The sequence below is a fragment of the Chinchilla lanigera genome, unplaced genomic scaffold (genome assembly GCF_000276665.1).
Source record: "Chinchilla lanigera isolate Chin_1 unplaced genomic scaffold, ChiLan1.0 scaffold00145, whole genome shotgun sequence".
Lineage (NCBI taxonomy): Eukaryota > Metazoa > Chordata > Mammalia > Rodentia > Chinchillidae > Chinchilla > Chinchilla lanigera.
The window spans coordinates 509,360-533,095 of NW_004955546.1; the positions used below are offsets into that span (position 1 = coordinate 509,360).

At 36.6% G+C, this 23,736-nt stretch overlaps 1 protein-coding gene across 1 annotated transcript; it reads right to left on the reverse strand.

Moving 5' to 3' along the window:
• Positions 1–4,626: 4,626 nt before the first annotated feature.
• On the reverse strand, positions 4,627–23,444 carry LOC102027904 (zinc finger protein 791-like). The gene is given in 6 exon segments (XM_013508421.1): positions 4,627–6,509; positions 6,511–7,023; positions 7,025–8,059; positions 9,388–9,448; positions 9,649–9,775; positions 22,433–23,444. Coding segments are annotated over 6 exon segments (1,896 nt in total). The 5' UTR covers positions 22,436–23,444; the 3' UTR covers positions 4,627–6,352.
• Between the last annotated feature and the right edge of the window lie 292 nt (positions 23,445–23,736).

Genomic DNA, 23,736 nt, shown 5'->3' on the forward strand with positions numbered 1-23,736 from the left:
AAAATAAAAAAGAAAAAAAATATGAAGACAAAATTTAATATTGTTTTCATGTGAATGTTTATAGTTTATTGTTCATCAAACTAACAAGTAGCAATGATTCAACTGTTATCAATTCCTGAAAGGCCAAAAATATAAAGTACATGTGGAAAAGCATGTTAGTCAATTATCAAAAGAAATGGTATTATAATTCATTGAAAAATCTTGGAAATATGCTTAAAAGACAGGATCAGAGGCAAGGGTTGAATTATTCACCTCACATGAAATGGTAAAAATAGAAAAATGTATAGTGAATAGTTTCTATAGTGATAAACAGTTTACTACAGCTATATGAAACTTCAGGAAAGTGAACCACTGATTGAAGAAAATAGTTCTTTTAGAAGTGAATGCAAGCGTTCTAAATTGAGTGCAGGTATTTTATGTATGTTTTAATAAGTAAATAAGTAAACAGCAAGGTCTGGTTAATCATACCTACTAAAGTGGGCTGGAAGACAATACCTAACTGTTCGAAGAACTCAGATAGCCATTACCAGCACAGCCAGCTCCAATGAGCCAAGGAATAAAAGCAGGAGAGATGGTGAGTTTGAGAACAGAAGGTGAAGAACAGATCCATAATTGCAACTGGAAATAATAATGTAGTGTTTTGCAACACAATTTATAAACTAGTAATTCTTACAGACATAGTATTCAGACACTTAGAATGCTTTTATAACAGAATAAATGCTTATTTCTACATAGTTGGCTTTTACAAAATAAACTACTATAACAAGAGATCTTTCTTCAATTTTTAAGTATAAATATTATATATGTTTTAATTGAGAAAATCTGGAAATTTTTAAGACGAGACTACAATAAATCTAGTATTTTTTATTGTTGTTGTAAATGCATGAGATGGATAAAAGGAATTCATTCCTATGAAACATGCTCTCCACCAGTGAAGAACATTCCCTGACCTCTTCCATGTGTGTACCTGCAAAATATATTAGTAAAGTATGTGTATTACAATCACATCATTAAGCAAGGGCAAAAATGTATATAGATATCTCTTTTTTTTTTTTCCCAGTACCGGGAATTGAACTCGTAACCTTGGGCTTGCCAGGCAGGCGCTGTTCCACTTAGTTAAATCTCCAGCCCAAAAAACTGTATATAATTAGATGATAATGTAAGTATTGAGTGTGAAATTTTTAATAAAAAATACTGAGTTCAATATTCAATTTTAAGTAAATCCATTTAGGACAACTCTTCATTAAGGAAAAAAAATCATTAATGTAACAAGAATCACAGACTTGGAAAAGATGAACAAATAGGGACCAACAAGTAGAAAGTGAATATAGTAAAACACAAAGTGAAAACTATGCAATAATGCTAAAGATCATGACTATTTTTGGATGGAAGGTCTATTTTGCCTGAGCTGGTCATGAACTAAGAATCCACTGGAACCGCCTCCTGGCTGAGGGAATGTCTGATGCAGACCACTGCACTAGGCCAATTAAGAATAATTTAGGAGGAAAAAGTCCAAAATGTACTATTGAATATGTAAATTTTAAATTGTTTCCAAAAAAGGGGACTCTTAGAGGCACAAATAAGTTGTCCATTAAGCAAATAATATGACATTTATAAAAGTGCCTTATTACATTCATTCCCATGATGTGTACAAGTGGCCCATGAATTTTTAAGAAACATTCATCTGGGCTCAGCTTCACATGTCTGTAATCCAAGCCACTAAGGAGGTTCACAAAGATCATGAGCTAGAATGCAGCCTGGGAAGATTAAAGAGATCCTATTGAACAATACTGAAAAATAAAAATACAATGTACAGGTTACATAGCAAAGTGGTACAATTTAATGGCATTCACAAAGCCATGTTTTTAACTTAATATCTAGAATATATTCTTCAAAAACTGAAAGGGAAGTAAAAAAAAAAAAAAACTGTTCTGCACATTTGCTAAGGTTAATACAACTTTCATTTAAAATCACATAAAGTGTTTCCAAGATAAGCTATTTGAAGGCTTACTACACATTTGCCAACACATTTTAAAATCCAGGGGGAAAAAGCCTTGTGAAAGACAAAGGTGTATCAGACAACAGTTTTGCACCTGAGCATTTTGTTATGTGGTAAAAAGATTCCCTACACTGTGGCAGGCTCAAAGTTCAACCTACAGTACCAAAAACAATTATATCATAAATGTGTGATATTGGTATATTTTATCCAAGATAAAAAGTGATCAACATCAGGAAGTTATCAGAACACAACTGAAAAATTAACAATGGAAAGATTCATCTGAATATTTAAATCTTAGCATCAATACATTTTGTGCAAACATGATACCATGATAAAGTACATGTATCATACAACAAACATATGGAGCTGTATGAAGAATTTGTGCCAATAATTTTTACTATCGAGACTAAAAAAAGGAGGCCAGGGATATAGCCCAATAGCAAGTATGAGGTTCTGAGTTCAAGTCACTGAAAGAAGGAAAAAAACTAAAAATAAAAAACAAAATCTCTACTGTCCTTTACATGGAACCAAAATACATGTGTGGTGTTATAAGAAAGATGAAAGAAAGACCCACTGTTGTGAGGGCAGAAATTTGAAGGAGGCATTTGGCTTCCTGGCACAGAACTGCCCACATTCTACCTCTCAATCTAGACATTTTCAGCAAGAAAAAAAAAAACACACCACAGAGAACATAATTCTTTAATAAATGAAACTATATGTAGGGGTGGTCTAAATTAATAAAATTTACTATCTTCTCCTAAGCTCTTGGCTACTGTTGATTCACTTTTTCTGCAACACACTGACTAACAGCATTGAGTCCAAGAGAGAATGTAATGAGGCTGGTGTTATGCTCATCACCACATCAATAAAAATTGAACTGGTTATAGATGTTCCTTAAGGCATTAAGTGAAAATATTGGAGCAAATAACTTGAAATAAAATATACTGAATATGCATTTAATATACCAAAATCTAATGAATATACTAGTGATGGCCTTGTTAAATTAACATGATTATCATGCTTATATTGACCTGTAATCAGGAAGCATAATCTAACATACAGCCCAATTCATAATAAAATAAAAAATATCACACATAATTTATTAAATGGAGTACACTGAGGGGTACTTCTTGTTTATCCTTGGTATCTGGTGGCTAACAGAACACGGTTCACAGCTAATGCCCAACAGAAAAAGAATTTCTGCTGTAAAGAGGAATATGCATGGGTCACTGAAATATGATGGCTTTAACTCTTTGGGAAAGATACCCACAAAAGAAAGTACTCCACTGAGTGGAATTACTACTTTCAGATTTTTGAGTATTTTGTACACTGACTTTGATAGTGGTTGAACTACTTACACTCCCACCAATGACACGGAATGGTTACTTTTAGCTGCAGACTCAGGAACCTTTTTTTTTAAATTCTTGGTGATGTGTTTTTTTCTGGAATGCGACAATGTTCCAATTTGCATTTGTCTATTGGGCAAAAATGCTTAACAGTTTTTCAGGTATTTATTGGAAATTTGTACTTACTCTGAGGAGTGTGTATTCATTTCACTTACCTGTTCTTTTCAGATGTTAGATCTCTGAGGGGTATCAGGCAAAATTTTTCCATTCTGTAGGTTATTTATTCATGCTTCTTTTTCTTTGCTTTCATTACAGAATTTTTTTTTTTTTTTTTTTTTTTTTGGTCTTTTTGAAACAGGGTCTCGCTATGCAGTTCAGGCTGGCCTTGAGCTCATTTTGCACCCCAGGCTGGCCTCAAACTCGCAGTGATCCTCCTGCCTCAGCCTCCCAAGTGTTGGGATTACAGGTGTACGCCACCACACCCGGCCATTACAGAAATTTTAAAATTTTATATAATCCTTTTCGTTGGTTGTGTCATCCTAACTTATGCAATGCCATTAAGAAAACAAAGTTTTTAAGTCTCTACATTGAGAACATGAGATGCCTGGCTCATCCATGTTTCATTGTTTGTGTTTTACTCTGTCACAGATGTATATACGATTGCTGCACAAATATTACCATGAAAAATATATTTATTGAGCAACAAAATCCAATTTTTACCCTATCCCAGTTTTATGTTCTTGACCTCAACTTGTTTCTTTCCTTAAAATGCAAAGGCAGGTACAAAGACAACTGCCTCACAGTTTACTGAAGTATCTAGCTAAGTTGGCCCTCACGGTCAGCTTCAAAGCCATAATCATCCTGCCTCCACCTCTCCTGCTGCTGGGACCAGAAGAATCACATCTTAGATCTTTATACATTAACCACTTACCAACCAAATATTTATATACAAGATGACCAAAAATTGCATATTTTTCATTAATTACAATAACTGGAAATTTCAAATTGAAAATTTTATCAAATTTAGTCAATATAAGAATCAACGGGTAAAAATGACACCTGCCACAATAACACTCAGTACCTAAACAAAACGCGCTCTCCAAGTGATGCTCAGGGTAAAATGTTCAGTGGTCAAATGAAAGGACAAATAGTCATGTGTAACTGTTAGTATTAAAATAGTTTTGGCCAGGCGTAGAGGCGCACACCTATAATCCCAGCACTCAGGAGGCTGAGGCAGGAGGATGTTGTGAGTTTGAGACCAGCCTGGGCTACAAAGTGAGTTCAGGCAAATTCAAGCCTGAACTGCATAGAGAGACCTTGTCTCAAAAAGATAAATAAATAAATAAAAATAATTTTGAGGCTGGGGTTACTCCCTAGGAGTACTAAAGCAATGGGCTACATCTGCATATTACACAACTGTATATATCTCTAAGCTTAACTAAGGCTAGGGCAAGCTATACTCACTGCATTATGGGTATTTAATACAGTGTTCACCTATGTTTTCATGATACCATAGGTTTATAGCAACATAACCCCATCAGAAATGGAATAGCTTTTGTATTTGAGAACACTGTATTAAACACTTGACAAATTACATCAATGTTAAAATGACAGTAAAAAAATATAGGTCAAAGGAGACCAACTGGGGACTCATGCACACACGATGGCTCAGTGGATGTCTTTAAAGGCAATAGGCACATACCCCAAACATCAGGCATTGGTCCTTATGAATAATGATGAATGACACTGTATAATTTTACATAAAAAACTAGTAGAACATAATCTGAATTATAACTTAGTAAATTCCCTTTTTAACAAACTGATTAATACCTCACATGAGTTAGGTTTTCCTTCATGACATTAGTCTAGTGTATTAGGTAAAAATAATAATGATTACCAAAGACAGAATGGCATCACAGCATCAGGGACTAGAATAAAGGCATTTGCACTGTACATTCAGTAGCAACCATTCTCCCCAAAACAACTCCACAGCTAACAAAAATTCCTTTTGAAGTGTTGTTACTGATAAATCATACCATTATTTATACTTTCTGGAGATATTACTGTAACTCATGATATGCTTCTGGAGACAAGTTATGGTTCTGCTGGTATGGGCAATCAGAATTCACAGCAGTATGGTTTACTTATGGTATATGTTGTGGAAAAATTAACACTAAATTAAAAGCCCTTGCAATATAAACATAAAAAGCGAAATTCTGATAATAAGAAAACATAAAAATTTATGTAAATAATACTGGCTCTAGTGAGAAAGAAAAATATGCAATATTATGTATATGATATAATATACTGTGATGTTAGGATATAAGCAGGTATCTTATCACAACAGGAAAAACACAAATTTGATAACCTACAAATTGCGTAAAAACAACCCAACTTTGTCAAAAACGTATGCTTACAACCCTCTGAGCATATGAAATATAGCATCAAATTCAGAAACATTCATTTGTTACACAGAAGATGGAGTATATGCACCAAAAACTTATATGTAGTAGTAAAACCCCAACAATTAACAAAAAACAATATAAAAATTAAGATTTTAGTGGCCTATATCTCTTAATTTTAAAGTCAAACATTAACTACATAGACATTAACCATACCTGAAAGTAAAGAATACATTTCTCATTTACCATGTGTAATTGCAGAAATACTCAAAAATACAAAAATTGTGTCAGCTCTATTTTTTATATTAAGCCCTACAGATACATAATCTAGATATGTATAAGTGATTTACTAAAACCACACAATGTATGTGCTTAAGGATAGCTCCACCTGGGATTTGTATTTTTTGGAAAATTTGTGAAGAAACATTGACATCAAACTTTTTATATGAAATATTTCTTTAGGTTTCTACTACATGAGAAATTATCACTGGATTTTGAAAATACACTTACATGGATAAAGATTTTCCCTAGTGAGACTTCTTTCCTATATTTAACAATGTGTGTGAACTATCTTTTCCACATTACTTATATACATAAGGTTTTGCCTAGTAAGTTCTTTCACGTATGTGACAATCCTCATGTGCGCTGAAAGTATTTCCACATTGCTTACACACACAGAATTGATACACCGTGTGAATCTTTTCATGTATTTTATATTCACCATGCCTGCTAAAAGCTTTCCCACATTGCTTACACACAGTGTTTCTCTCCAGTGTGAGTTCTTTCATGTTTTCGCCAATGACTGTTTGTGCTAAAAGCTTTCCCACACTGCTTACATACATAGGGCTTCTCCCCAGTGTGAATTCTCTTGTGTATTTGACAATACCCACGTGTGCGGAAAGCTTTCCCACACTGCTCACATACATAGGGTTTTCTTCCATTGTGGTTTCTTTCATGTCTTTGACAGTCATCACGTGTGATGAAAGCTTTCCCACATTGTTTACATACATAGGGTTTCTCCCCAGTGTGAATTCTTTCATGTCTTTGACAGTTGCTATAATGTGTAAATGCTTTCCCACATTGCTTACATACATAGGGTCTCTCACCAGTGTGAGCCCTTTCATGCATTTGACAATATCTATGCGTACTGAAAGCTTTCCCACATTGCCTACATATGTACTGTTTCTCTTCAGTGTGAGTACTTTTATGGATTTTATATTCACTGTGACTGAAGAAAACCTTTCCACAGTGCTTACATATGTAGGGTTTCTCCCGTGTGAGTTCTTTCATGTATTTTGCATTCACTGTGCCCACTGACAGCGTTCCCACACTGCTTACATACATAGGGTTTCTCCCCAGTGTGAAGTCTTTCATGTATTTGACAAGATCTGTTTGTGCTAAAAGCTTTCCCACATTGTTTACATACATAGGGTTTCTCCCCACTGTGAGTTCTTTCATGTCTTTGACAATGAGTTTTTCTGCGGAAAGCTTTCCCGCACTGCTTACAGAGATAGGGTTTCTCCCCCAGGTGAACTTTTTCATGTGTTCAACAATGACGGTTTGTGCTGAAAGCTTTCCCACATTGCTTACATACATAGGGTTTCTCTCCAGTGTGAAGTCTTTCATGTATTTGACAATATTCTTGCGTGCTGAAAGCTTTTCCGCATTGTTTACATATATAGGGTTTCTCCCCAGTGTGAGTTTGTTGATGTCTTTGACAATGACTGCTTGTCCTGAACACTTTCCCACACTGCTTACATACATACCGTTTTTCCCTACTGTGAGCTCTTTCATGCATTTGACAATATCTATGTTTGCTGAATGCTTTCCCACATTGCTTACATACATAGGGTTTTTTGCCAGTATGATTTCTTTCATGTATCTGTATTTCACTGTGTGTGCTGGATGCTTTCAAATTTTTCTTACATACAAAGCTCTTCTCTCTACGGTGAGTTTTTTCACTAAGATCAGAGTAGGATTTCCCATATTGATCATAATCATAGGGATTCTCCCCAGACATTGTCCTTGAATGCTTGTGAAAGGACTGGAAATCACTGCACTTTTTTGCATTTTGACTACTTTTATATAGGTTCTCTTCAGATCCCAAATAATGACATGGCTTCAGCGCAGTGTGAGCTATGATGGGCACATTTAGTGACAAATGCCTAATCAGAGGCTTTTTACAAGCAAGGCTTTCAGCTTGTGTTAAATGAGCTGGTTTCATGTCCACTTCAGCATCTGGAAACCAAAGGAATATTTCTTCATTCTGATTCAAAACTTTATGTTCATAGCATTTCTCTATCACTTCATTTCTGTAAAGAAGAAAAAGTCACAATAAATGGGTCTCCATATGAATGATTTACCAGAATAAGTTCTGTTTTCTTGCCTGCTAAGCAATTTTGACAATGAATTAACTCAATGCTTTGCAGGATACTTTCAAAATAACAATTCCCAAAATGAGTGGTATTCATTTAGTAATTTTAACGTTAGTATATTTTGTGATACAGAACACTTAGCTTCACTTTAGTACATATGCGTATCACATACTTATTTTGATACCTTTACCCAAAGCATTCTCCCTTCTCGCCTTACCCTATTTATTTTTCCCATCTCTGAAAAGTCAGTCTCCCTCATCTATGTTACTATTTAATTCATATTTTTTTGGTTTCTCATGTAAGAGAAACCATGTGACATTTCATGTTTTCAGTCTAATTTATTTCACCTAACATTATTGGAGGAAGACCCATCTATTACTTTTGGCAAATGACATGATAACAGTCATCTTTTTGGTTCACTTTATATCACATTTTCTTTTTCCTCTCAGTGCTGAGAATGAAACAAAGGTCCTAGCACAAAATCTCTAGCATTTTTATTTCTTATTTTGAGAGATTCTCATTGATGATTAAGTTGCTCAGGCTGAGCTTTGCCTTGCCATTCTGAAGAATCTGCTTCCCAGAGTGCTGGGTTTACAAGAATGCACAATCACAGTGAGCATATCAACAATTTTCTTTATCTGTGTACCAGTGATGAACATCGAAGCTGATTCCATGGCTTAGCTCTTAAAAACTGACCTGTTTTGAATACAGGTATGCATGTCTCTGAATACTATGATAACTTTGACTCTTTTCAGAAAATATCCTGGCTGAAATGGAACTTCAATTTTGACTTTTTGAGACATCTATGTACTGATTATCATAGCAGTTGCTCTTCACATTCTACCAGGAATGTTGGAGGGGCCTTCCAAGAACATTAAATCATGAATGGACTCACTGCTGTGGAGAGTGGCTGTAAGGACCTATTACTACATGAGCATTTCCTTTGTACTTTGAATATTGCTTCAAGGTTAGCAATTTGTAGGCAGGGAATATCCTATACTGCCATGTATATATAAATATTCTGAAAATGGGTTCCTGTCAAAACAGAAAGTTTATTCTTTTTGTATATACTGATATATAATACCTAAATGCAATTTCATACATTTTCATGATTCAATTGTCAAATTCTACATACTCAAACTGTATACATCTTTGGGAATATTTGTGACATTAAATTGAACTTTGTTTCATTTCCTTGGTTGTCATGTTTCTGCTCACACACTAACTCTTGAGAAACATTCTTTTTCCTTGTGAACACAAATTACCTTAAAGATCTCCAGTAATTTTTGTATTCTTCTTCAACTTTCTGGTTATCCCAAGCTTTTCCTGCATTGTAGACATAAAATATAAGGACTCATTATATTATTACATAAAAAATAATAACTTCCAATAAGATTCACATTAAAATGTAACCAGATGGGACATATTCCTTTAAATGTTTTCACTTCCTTTTTAATGAAACAGCACTGATGAGCAACAAACAATATTCTCTGAGTGTATAAATGAGAACGAGCTGTCATCCTTACCTATGGTAGTCATATTCCTAAATATTTCCCCCATCACATCTCTGTAGAGCTTCTTTTGGGATAGATTCAGCAAAGTCCACTCCTCCATGGTGAAGTTCACAGCCACATCCTCAAAGGTTTCTGCCTCCTAAATGATCATATACACAATTCTCAAATGACACTCACAGCCTGGGACATCTCAACTATTCTCATGGAAAAGTTGAATTCAGTGCCTGATGTGGTGCTGCATATCTCCACTCCTACTCAATACAGTTCTGGAAACATTAGCCAAAGCAATTAGACAAGGGAAACAAATAAAATCAATAAAGATAGGAAAGGAGGAAATTAAATTATCATTACTTGCAGATGACATGATACTCTACATAAAAGATCCCCATATTTCCACCAAAAGACTTCCAGATTTAACAACCAGATTCAGTCACACAGCTGGGTAAAATGTCAACTCAAAAATTAATATACTCCTGTACACAAATAACAAACTCATTGACAGAAAAATAGGGAAAACACAACCTTCATAATAACATCCCCCAAAAAAGGAAGTACTTAGGAATCAATCTAATAAAGGACATAAAAGAGCTATACGTTAAAAACTACAGTACTCTGAACAAGGGGAGTGAAGAGGATATCAGAAAATGAAAAGATATCCCTTGCTCTTGGGTAGGAAGAACCAACATAGTCAAAATGGCCATACTCCCAAAATTGTTATATAGATTTAATGCAGTCTCAATCAAAATACCATTAGCATACCTCACAGAAATAGAGCAAACATTCCTAAAATTCATTTGGAATCAGAAGAGACCTAGAATAACAAAAACAATTCTGGGCAACAAAGGAAAAGCAATGGGCATCACAATCTCTGACTGGAAATGATACTACAGAGCTACATACCATGCAGAGTATGGTACTGGCAAAAAACAGACCTGCAGATCTATGGAATAGATTAGAAGAGGCAGAAACAACTTCAAATACACTAAGCCATCTTATCTTTGACAAAGGGGCTAAATATATTTATTGCAAGAAAGACTCTAATAAAACGGTGCTGGAAAAACTGGATTTCCACATGCCAAAGACTAAAACTAGACCCATATCTACGGCATGCACTAAACTGAAATAAAAATGGATCAAAGATCTAAATATTAAAACACTCAATCTGCTGGACAAGAGAATAGGTAGAACTCTTGAAGACACAGGTATAGGTAAAGACTTCATGAACAAAACATTTATTGCATGGGAAATACTACAAAGAATTAACCACTGGGATCTCATCTTATTAAACAGCTTTTGCGCAGCAAAAGAAATCACCAACAGAGGGACTGGGGGTTTAGCTCAGTGGCACAGTGCCTGCCTGGCAAGTGCAAGGTCGTGAGTTCGATTCCCAGTACTGGAAAAAAACCAAAAGAAAAAAAAAAAAGAAGAAAGAAAGCAAAAAAAAAAAAAGAAATCAACAGAGTGAAAATTTGGCCCACAGAGTGGGAAAAATCTTATCCAGTTGTTCTTCAAACAAAGGACTACTAATATCTAGAATATATGTAAAGAATTTTTAAAAATTAGACTACCCAAATTTAAAGACCCAAACCAAAAACGAGCACTTGAAACGAATAGACAATTCTCAGAAGTACAAATGGCAAATAAATACATGAAAAATGTTTAACATCACGGATCATTCAACAGGTGCAAATTTAAAACAATTCTGAGATTCCATCTAACTCCAGACAGAATGGTTATTATCAAGAAATCAACCAATAACAAATGCTGGTGGGGCTGTGAGGAAAAAGAAACCCTTTTCCACTGTTGGTGGGAGTGTAGACTGCTGCATCCACTGCAAAATCAGTGTGCAAATTCCTGAAAAAACAAGGACTAGTGGTTCCATTTGACCTATCTATATCCCTTCTTGGTATCTTCCCCAAAGAATCATACCACAGCAATATATGTGCACCCATGCTTACAGCAGTACAGTGTGTAACAGGTAGATCTTGGAAGCAACCCAAATGCCCATCAACCAATGAACTGATAAAAAAAATGTGGGTTTTTTATGCAATGGAGCATGACTCGGCCATAAAAAATGATAAACTTGAGACATTTCTAGGTAAATGGATGGGCCTTGAGACTATACTCTTAATCAAAATAAATCAGACACATGTAAATATCACACTGTCTCTCTGATGTGAGAAGCTGAAAGTGTAAATAAGAATTGAAATGTACAATAGATATTGCAAAAGAGGAAGTAACTGTTTAAAAGGAAAGGGAAATTGAGGTGGGGGTGGAAGGGAAAAGAAATAAGAAAAAAGTATAAAATGGAAACAAAGCTTTGTAAATAAGGAGGGGAAGAAGAGTTGAAGAGAGGATATGGGAATGGGAAAAAAGAAACTAAGGTAAGTCATGTACAGGTACAAAATTCCTACAGGAAATGTGATCATCATGCATACCTAAACTGTACCAATAAAATTAATCATTAAAAAAAGACCAGTGTGGGCTCCACAGTGAGTTCGAAGCCAGCCTGAACTACCTAGTAGAAGCTTGTCTCAATAAAACAAAACAAAAAAACACAGCTGAATTGAGGCTCAGTCCTTCAAATCTTTTTTCTGTATAGGGTATCAAACTTAGGGCCTCGAGCTTGCCAGGCAGGCACTGTGCTGCTGGGCTACATCTCCGGCCCTCCTTCAGATCTCAATTCCATGTCTTGATCATTAACTCATGTGCACATACATTTTTTTCAGACCACAGTTCTGATGCTAGATTGCCACTCAATGCTAATGCAACAGCAGAACATGAACACGTTCTTTTGCTGAGTCACTGCAAGGGTATCTGTGCACTCTCTAAAGCAGAGCTCACAGCACGAACCTACCAAATCACCATCCACAAAATACTAGAGTGCATGAATGTCTAATTTATGGCTTTGATATGTGATAATACCTCTTCTTGAATCTTATTATTGATGGCATTGAATCCTTTCTTTGATTGTACGGCATTTTGAAACTTGAATCTGGTTTCACAGAAAAAAAACAATAGAATATAAAAATAGTATATGCATAATAATTAAAATGTGAATGGCAAGACAGTTTTATTGGAACAAGTCTATGAACAATGAAAACAGGGAAAAGCTGGCAAATTATTTTATAGCTCAGAGTCACCAAGTAGTCACCTTGTACTCAGATATAAGAAATTCTAGGGTGGTATGAGGGCAAGAAGATGAATAAAATGTATTATATACATTGAAAGCCAATATTTCACAAAGTGATTAGGACAAAAGGAAAATTTCAGCCAGGTGTAGTGATCATACCTGTGACCACAGCACTTGAAGGCTGATGCAGGACTGATGAGCTTGAGGCCAGCCTCAGCTACACAGTAAATTCAAGACCAGTCTGAAATACAAAGTGAGACCCTGACTCAAACTCCCTACAAAACTGTAACTTTGATTTGTTAAAAAAAATACAGCTGTACAATATAATAAAATTATAGCAACATCCAATACCTTCTAAGCAAGACAGTCGACAGTTTCCCTAAGATACATGAAAGACATTCAAATTCCACCTTTAATAGACAGTGCCATTCATTATAGGAGAAAATACCAAGTAGATTTCAGGAATGGAACGTAGACTTCAGTGGGTCCATATGTACGTAGAATATTGATTGTTGAGCAGCTGGTGACACACATCTTTAGAAGAAATGACAAAAAAGTATTTCCTCAGAAGAAAATCAGGTAACCATCAGAATCAGAAGGATAAATTGAAATAAACAAAAACCAAGAGATATAAATGAGAAAATATTTGTGGTGTCCACAGTATAAAGATTTTGTACAGGGAGTAAAGATCAATGAACACAAATCTAAAATAAAATAACTACAATTTATCTAACTCAAGAGAAAACACTGAATAATGAACAAGAACCAAACTTTTTTGAGAAAAGCACGAAAGAAAATGGAAGCAAGGAAGAAAACAATGAGGATGTAGACTTATGCAAGAATGGAGAACCAACTGATGCACTCTACACTCGCTGCCTTTACTTTAGAGTTCACCAAAACATACAGACCGGTAACTTACTTCCAATGAGTACAGAATACACAATGCTACTATTCCTGGAGAGACATGTGATTCTTTTCAATTGAGCTTTAAAAATCTTCAATCACATTTATCAGTGGAATGGATGAGAAAGCACTTGGCTCTTGATTCACCTAGCAACACTTGTGAACCATAGAGAAAGAAAACCTCTGAAAATAGTTTTCTTTGCAATTTCTATAATAATCACATACTGAAAATTCCACGGGAACAAATCAAAAGAACATGTTTCATAGAAGAGCACACATGGTAAACTTAGGAAAAGTCTCCAAAATGGGACAGTGGTCATCTATGGGGCAAGCTTGAATCTGGTGGGGTATCAGTCACCTGAATGCTCTCAAACACTGCCCAAGGCCCAGTGAAAAACTTTCTGAATATTCCCAGGTTACTTACATTATTAGTGTTAAGTCTCACCATCAATTTTGAAAATAAAAATTATTGCAAAATATTTAAGGACTAAATCATCATTAAGGAAGTACACCTTAATTTATATCTGTCTGTGTTCATATTTTAAAAGATGAGACAACATTCACACACTGAGCAGCAATAACCAAAGCACCAGTTGCAAACAAAAGACCCACAGACACCCAGCAAGCAGCAGTCGAACTCTATATTGCCCATCAGGAAGACAGGTTAGACTGTCAGAGAAAGAGAGCACAGACACCAGAACTGATTGATGTCTGCACATATGGGTTATGGTCCCAATGCTGTGCCCACCCGGACAGGAGTCATTATTATGTTGACACTGATGAGGGAAGATTACATAGAAACCTATGCAAAAAGACACACGGTCTATCATTGATTCACCAAAATCTGCAATAGCTATACTAATTTGACATTATTCAATTTGTATCTCAAAGTAAATAGTGATTACAGTGATCAGATAATATAGAAGGCAGTCCTCTAAAAATAACAGCCCTTGATACACATTCTACTTAACAGAGTATTAAATTACATGAGGCAAAACATGAATACCACTGATTCACAACTCTGTCTAAAGATGTCAAAACAACCCCATCAATAGTTGATAGTTGAAGAAGGAAGAAAATCTACAATGGAACAGTTAAAATTAACAACATCATGCTTCAAGCAGATTGATGGGATATTATATAATAATTTACCTAATAAATATACAGAAAAAGTCTTCTCAAAAGCACAAGAAATATTTACCCAAACAGACTGTGTACAGTGCAACAATAGAGAACTTAATTACTAGAGTTAAGGTAATTGAAATGTTACAGACAAGTACCAACTCCCTACAATGAATGAAATCATTACGTGCTGTAAATATGCACCAATAAAAGTCAAAAGAAAGGAAAAACTACAGAAAAAATTTAATGTGCTCAAGTAATAGAAATCATGCAAAGCAGGCTCTCACAGCTACTGAAATGAAATTTGACACCAACAGCAGAAACGTTTAAAATACTTCTAAGAATCAGATTAAATACTAAATTTTTGGTGGTAGGTCATTTTAAAAATGCTTGTTTTCATCTGCAGGGCAAGAAGAATTAACTTTGTATAAAGTCAAGACATGGTAGAGGGATTTAAAGGCACATGCCTCAAATGCAAAGCTTGATTAAATATTAAGGATTGTATAAGTATGAAAATGAATGCACAACATATTATCATTTCAGGGACCCAGAAATGAGTGCTTCAGAAGAAATGAAAAAAATGAATATACATATTAGAAAAGACCAAAGATCACAACATCAGAAATTTAGGGAAACAACAGCAACATAAAAATGAAAATCACTCAACAAGTAGAAAATTTCACTATTCATTATTTATGTAGATTATAGATAATAGAGAATAAATTATTAGAAGTATCCAAGGCATTATTGAATAATTAACATAATCTACTACAATAAAATCTAGGGAACAAAAATCCTAAAATCCTATCAGTGAATACAAAATAAAAAGAAGACTAAAAAGTAATAACCAGAGATTAAGATGGAACACATAAAATTGCCTCTGCTTGAATATAATATCATGGTATATACCAGAAAAGTAAAGTACCAACAAAAATGTAATGGAATCACTAAGATATTCTACCATATAGTACCTTCCTAGCTTAATATATAATAATATGACATGTAATTACATATCAGGTATAAACAAGTAGAGTGGAAATTATAAACATTACATCACAGTGACAAAATTTTACAAATGGTAAAAGCCCATATATGAGAAAGGTTCAAGTCCAGCTGCAATAAGCATGAAAGAAAACTATATAAATGTAATAAAATATAATAGACAAATATAAATAAATTAAGCTTTTCTACATGTTGGCAAAACAATAAACCTTATATCTATAAAATATTAAAGGGAAATTTCCTATAAAAATTTTGATTTTGAATTATCTGCATACCTCAATTTTTCTTATTCTATCAAAAATTCTAATTCATTATCACTTGAAGAAAATGATCAACAATAACAGTTTAAATCACATCAATAACTTTTTTAAAAAACCAACTTGCAATATCCCAAGCTCAGAGACTGTAGAATAAGGGAGTGAGGTAGTTGAAACATGAATTTCACTACAAACCTATGGGCAATAAGTTCATGCAAAGAAACCATAAATAATCTTTTCAGCATAATAATAATGACATATTAACCTCAATTATTTTTTTACTCAAAAATCCAAAGAACTGAAACCAAGTAACATTTTGCATGAAGAAATTGTTAGGGTCCAAAGAGCTTCCATAAAATCCATCCTGTGGCCACCTTGCGGGCAGCTGGATGAAATCAGAGAGATGCACTGGAAGGAGCCATAGGTGGTTTGTTCACAGGCAGCATGATTCTATAGATCATTAGGCATACTTAGGGCAAATACAAAACAAATAATTGAGTTCTAATTGTTTTTGCTTCTTCAGAGGTAATCAATTCTCCACTCCATTTTTAACTCAGGAAATCACCCATCTACAATAAGTCCTCACCTGCTAACAGCACAATCAGATACTGAACTTACCAATGAAATGCATTCACTGATGAGAAGGACTACACAGGGGACCTATAATCAACTTTCAAACTCATGGGACATTTAAGAGACACTTCAGATGTAAACCACAATACCTGCTCTGCTGCTAGGAGAAAAAACAGGGCACACAACACACTCTCACCCACACAGAAACCTCACACGTGTCATGAGTCTCCCTCAACTCTCCTGCTCACTGAACAGCATGGAGCAGAGTGGGGGTGCAGGCACTGAGCGGACAAGGGCGGGGCTCTGGCCACAGTAAACTCACCTCACTGGGACAGGACAGAATGTTTACGTACTGGGAGATCTCTTGGCCCCACACAGAGTGCTGGAAAGGACCAAATGAGTACCAGGAAAAGTTGAAATACAGGAACAAAAATTCCTCAACTGATGCAGGGAGGCCCAGATCCTGCCAAACCTGGTTCTGTCCACTTCAAACCAGAAGTCGTGCAGCCACTGTAAGCCTCACTCCAATTGCGGACCATGGGGCCCTGCATAATCACCCGCATAATCACCATTTTGAGGAATGAGGGTCTTCCAAGACCTTCCCATGCAGCCAGTTACAATTCATAGAGCAAGTGAGGCCAAGTCAGGTTGGGAGTCTCTCAGCAACACACCAAGAGTTTCTAATAAGAGTGCCAGGCACAGGATTCCATTCTCTGGCCAGTGTACCTGAATGCACAGTTCACACAACAGAAACTCTTCTTTGCTGATGCCAGGCTGCTCCATTTTCTGCCCAATGAGCCAAGAGGGAGAAGAAAAACTATACAACAGCTGATTGCGTAGAGCCCACATGATAGACTCTACACAAAACCTGTCCCAGCCCAGGATTTCTCCAAAGACATTGACTTGATCCAGCCTGTTAGATCACTGCATTGAAGCGAGATTTGTCCATAGCTTTGCAGAGCTGCCGGTGTCTACGTACTGGACTCAGGGGCTGTTTTTTCCTTTTGTTTTCGAAAACAGAATCACAGCTGTGCCACTGCACTTCCAGAGTCATTGTCACAGGGAGAGAATCACTAAACCTAAAGAAGAATCTGGGTCTAGGCAAGGACAGAACACAACGTAATAGGAAGCCCAAAGTTGTCAATGTCAGAAAAGTAAATGAGGTACATAGCTTCATGGCACAGACTTTCACAAATCTTATGTAGACATTTTCAGTGAACTAAATAAATCCATGCTAAAAAGGAATATAAACATTATCCCTCACAGTTTCAGTCCATGATTAGCTGGGAAAAGGCAGAAATAGGATGGCAAAAAGCATGATGATGAAAGGTGCCAGGAAGCACAGAGAGAAGGAAAAAAATGGAGAACAGAATACACTTTTTCAGCTCGCACTCCCAGTGACATACTTCCATCCAGGTTACAGATCCTAGTATCACATTCACTTACTGAACTCTACAATCAATGTTTCCACAGATGCACATGTGGCCCCCACAAGTCAAACAACTTAAAAACACATGAGACATCTAGGGAACATTTTAGATATGAACAAAAAAGACAGGACACCTGACACATCACAGTCCCATACATAGAGTTAGGAATCTCTCTGCAACTCTCCTGATGTCACTGCACATTTTGCAGAGAAGCATGGGGGCAGGCACAGTGCTCCCTAATATAGGACACTGGCCATGCTCACGTCACCTCATTGGGACAGAATAAGATGCGTAAGTCTTAATTACTAGTACACTGTCACCGTGAGAGCAGAAAGGACCAAGGTTGTACAAGTAGAATTAGCAGTCCATATGTAAGAATAAAGACACCACAGCTGATAAAGGGAAAACCAAGTCCTGCCAAGAAAGGTTCTGTCCAGATAATAAAATTAACAACTACAAAACAACTAAAAGCAATGCAAAATCAGAATCAGTCAGATAAGTGAGTGAAGAGGCTGAAATACAAATTTCCCTACACTACTTAGGGTAATAGCTTGTGGCAAAGAAATGACATATCATCTTTTCAGCATACTAATAATACTATGATAACCTCATTAATTCCTTCAAAATTCCAAAGAGATTTAAGCTAGTAACACTCTTTTTAGTGTTGTAGTATAAAGCTGAGAGTGTCCCAAAATCCACCTTGTGGCCACCGCTGGCTGTAGGCAGATGAAATCAAGGAGATGCACTAAAAGTGAGCATAGCTGGTCTGTTCACCAAAATCATGATTCTGCAGAGGTTTATGAATGTGTACATTAAATGTAAAAGAAAAAAAGTTACGTCTAAATTTGTTTTGCTTCTTCAGATGAAGTCCTTTAGTTTCTAAAAATATCAGATCCTTATGGATAAAACATAAAACAAAATCTTCAAATCCTTCAGCAACTTCTCTCTTCTTTTGTACAAACAACATGCATCAAAAGAAATGATGGGGAAGACATTCACAAGAGAACCCATACTCAGAATGTTAAACATATTCTTGAGCTTACACACCACTCTCATTGTGCTCCATGAGCCCAGAGCGTCTCACTCACAGGTGGTGAAGAGGAACTTCCACAAATGCTTCTCAGCCATCCTCCCAAGGTAAAATTTCACTATTACCACAGGATTAATCCTGAAACATTATGGCAATTCATCCATTCATTGAAGGTTGACTTATGCCTTTCAAGTTGAATTTCAAAATTGAAACTTTTTTTTGTGGTTGAACACTAAAAATTCTCCAACAGTAACAGGCAAGCCCGAAGTTCAATACTCATACCACCCAGAGTCACCACAATTCTGTCAAATTCAGAGCCCAATTTTAAGACACATATTTCATTCAAAAAACAATTGTCTTGAAGTGGCATATTATAAAGGAGAATATATATTTACACTGTTTGGGGTATTATAATAGTTTAAGGTTCTTTGTTCCAGATTCTGGAAGAAATTATCATGTAAATAGAAATTATTATACACACACCACGTCTAAATTTACAGTATGAAAATCTCATGATCAAGGTGTAAGACTTCTCATAGTGAGCATGTTCTAGCAAATGCATATTTGATTTGGGTATTTAGCACAATGTATTCTCTGAGAGTATTCATCTTTTTATTGATTACTTCAATGGTTTTGCTTTACTTTTAATCTGTATATCAATATTCACTCCAGAAACCTCATTTTCTATTGAATAAAAAAATGAAAGGAGATTTTATGGTTTTTATTTTTTTATTTTTTTGGTACTGGGAATTGAACTCAGGACCTTGTGCTTGCCAGGCAGGTGCTTCTGCTGCTGAGCTGTCTCCCCAGCCCTGATAAGATTTTAAATGACACACACACACACACACACACACACACACACACAAAAAAAAAAATTTTAAATGACATTTAAAATTTAAAATTTAAAATACCCCAAACTGTGTAAATATATATGTGCACCAAAATATACTCTGTGCACCAAAAAAGAAGCTCCTGAGCATCATGGGATTGTCTCAAATCTGCTTGTGGAACAGCAAGTAAGAGAATGTTCCTTGGTGCATTTATATCAGTGACAGAATTAGACAAACCTGCTCTCCTGTAATTGTGGAAAGGCAAATGAAATGTTATGCACACAAACAATGGAGACCCTGACAATAACTACATCTACATGCAGCAGTGCAAATAATCTGGACTACGTCACTGGTTAAATTAATTAAAATACAAAATGAACTCTCTAACGTGGTATTTGAGCAATAACAATATTTGTACATGAGGTTGGGGTGTAGCTCAGTGGTAGAGCACATGTACAGTGCTCATCAGTATCTAGATTCTATAGCAAGCAAAGATAAAAGAGTTTTGGAAGTAACAGTAGCGGACAGACATAGCTTTACTGCTGTCCACCACCATAAGCAAGTATTTACTATATATCATTAATGTGAAAAAAGAATAAAATAAAAAGTCAATGTAAGATTTCCAGTGAATTTTTTATTTTTATTTTTTTATTTTTCAGTAGTGGAGATTTATCAGAAGGCTTAGGGCATGTTAAATGAATTACTGTTTAGTGGAGATAAATCACAAAATGTGTATTTCATATTGAAAGAGGGTCTTGCTCTATTGTCCAGGCCACACTTGATGTAATGTTCCTGTCTCAGTCTCCCAAGTAGCTTAGAATAAATGTGTCAATCACCACACCTCACTGATTTTCACTTTACCCAAGCATAGAACTCTTGGTAAATCGTGCTGAATAAAAGACCCCAATCAACTCACATAGTGCAACATGCATATCATCCTAAGAGTCAGTGAGGTACAAACAGCAGCAAAAGTTCACATTACCCTGTGAAATTTTTGGACTTGGTCTCAAAAATTTTTTTAAAAATTTTGGGGTCCACATCTAAGAGCAAAATTCCAGCGTTCAGTTCCTCTGCAATAAAAACACCAAGCACATCTTGAAATCTTTCTGTATCCTAGGGAGGCCCATTTTCATTCTACTCCAATCATGGTGTCCACACTTTTTAAACCTACACCAAGGACAAAGTTTTCTAACTTCTGATTTTGCCTCAAAAATATTTAGGTGAGTTGATCAGTGACAACAGAAGACATATTTATCTCTTTTTCAGTTCCCCTCCATTCTGCAAGACTGTGACATTTAGCTAACTCAGAGATGAGGCAAGCACACAAGTCCTCCTTCCTGCTTACCCTACAAACAATCTGACATTCACAGAAGAACTGCTCTCTTGTAGCCGCTCCTACTGGCAGCCTACATTATGCCATTCTCTTCCATATCCTACTCACTCTCTTTTGATCCACCCTAAGCAGAAAACCCTTTAGGCCAAACTATTGATATTCCTGCACAACTTCTACTTGGGGCTTCTCTTCTACTCTAGTACTCCTTTTGAAGTCTACCTCAGAGATCACTTCAGTATTTAAACTGTGTCTATGATTATGCCAAGCTTTATAGCTATTAAATCTGAGATGACATCCCTGTCTCTAGCCACTCATACCCATCCACATGTATATGTCCATGCACATGCCCCAGTTCATGTGTTTCTCAGTGTGGGTTTAAAAAGGCAGCCCATTCTGAAAGTTGTCCTTAGCAGGTACACTTTCCCCTGCCCTTGCTTTATTTCACATCTGCTTTATTTTTCTCGGAACTCTAAACTCTATGGCAGTCCTCATGTAAACAGTCTAACTGTGAGTAGGGATGTCACCTAAATAATTAAATAAGATTATAATTTTTTTTTTTTTTTTTTTTTTGCATTTCTCTGTATAGAACCCAGGGGTTCAGTGGGTGTTGGGCAAGTGCTCCACCACGGAGGCACATCACCACCACTCTTCTGTGAATTATAAGGACCTTTGTCAACACCCATCTAGGATTTAGAAATGTGAGGACACGCTGGAAATTTAAGAGATCACTATAAATATAAAAACTAAACGTTTGAGGACTTGTGGCTGTCAGTCTCTGCATCACATTTATAAATTTCAGACCCTCCAGATCTGCTGCTGGCAGAAATGAGACCAGGGACCTAACTCACCACAGCTGCACCAAAGTCCAAAGCACATCTAAGTCAGGGTCCCCCGAAGCCCTTTCTTCTCCCAGAGTGGTGGAGTTGTGAGGGCAACGGAGAGGGGGGGTGTTTCCCAGATGGCACTGTGGGCTGGCGGTGTTACAATGGGGACAGGGTTCTGGAGGCACAGAACTAGACTTGTCCAAGCAAGGGATAAATGGGACAGAGAATGACGCACAGCCAGGAGGATCTCAGGGTCTGAAGCTAAGCAGGGAGTGTTTAGCCAAGATACCTGCTTTCGACTTCTAACTGGTCTCATCCCATTTCCACCCTATTTCAGGGCTCCCATCCCACAACATCACCATTGCGTGGCTTGACGTTCCCCAGGTTCTTTCCTATTCAGGCGAATCCAGTAGAAGCCACATCAGGTGGTCTAGCTTTCTGCTTTCGGGATTGTACTCAGTACACGCACTGTGGCGCCATGACACCGAAAGAAATCTCCTACCTTGGCAGGCCTGATAGGACAGTTCATATAGCCCGCCCCCTCATCACTGATTGGCTCCTGCTCTATTGCCCTCCCTCAGAGCCAAGAATAAACACGGGAAAAAATCCCTACCTGTAAGAGTCGATCCCAAATGAAAGACTGTAGTGCACACACTTCTGGACCAGGTTGTATGTCGTCTACACTTTGACCTCACCTTGCCTGAGGGATACTTGCATTGAAGGGCTCTATCCCTGCCTTTTCACAGATGCTCCTATTTTCCTAAAGGACTCAGCAGACTCTTCCTGAAAATGGGTCACAAATATGTTCAGAAGGATACAGTGTCAACATTCTAGGGAAGAATCAACCCTTTGAAGTCAGAAAACATCCTGAGCCCAGCCCAGGCCAAGACACAAAGGGATAGAAAGAGGGCAGGCTGTTTGAGATGTCCATGTTTTGGAGTGAGGCAGCAGGCTTCATTCAAGTGTCAAGATTTTCACACTTCTCTCTCTCATCTATTCATTTTGAGCCAAGAAAAAGAATATATGCCCACAAAAGGAAGACAATTGTGTAAATGAAGAAATTAGAGTTGAATGATAGCAATATTCTGCAAAAGAGTAAAGACGAAAGGAAAGCAAACATTTCAACTCTCCCTGACAACCTTGTTCCGTATCTAGGGTCATAAAAAACCTAAATTCTGAAAGTAAGTGTATTGCCATGCATGAAGGTCATAATGATTGCTGAAATGGAGCCACATTCCTCACACCAGCAACCATTTCCTTGTGATGAGGCGGGGACGCATAACAACTTGAAACTAAGCACCACATGCCCTACAGTTCCTTCCTCATAGATTGAAACTGCATTTTTAGGATTTTAATTTTTTTTTCTTTTTTTTTTTTGAGACAAGGTCTCGCTATGCAGTTCAGGCTGGCCTTGAGCTCACTTTGTAGCCCAGGCAGGTCTCGAACTCGAAACGATCCTCCTGCCTCAGCCTCCCGAGTGCTGGGCTTATAGGCGTGTGCCACCACACACAGCGAGGACTTTACTATTTCTAGAAGGAATATATTGTCTGGAGTCAAGTGATATGCTTGTAAACAAATTATTTGGCTTCAGAGATGTGCAGGATATTAGTAAAGTATATTTCTGTATGTCTCTGGTGGATTCATGTGAGTTTGAACTTTTGGC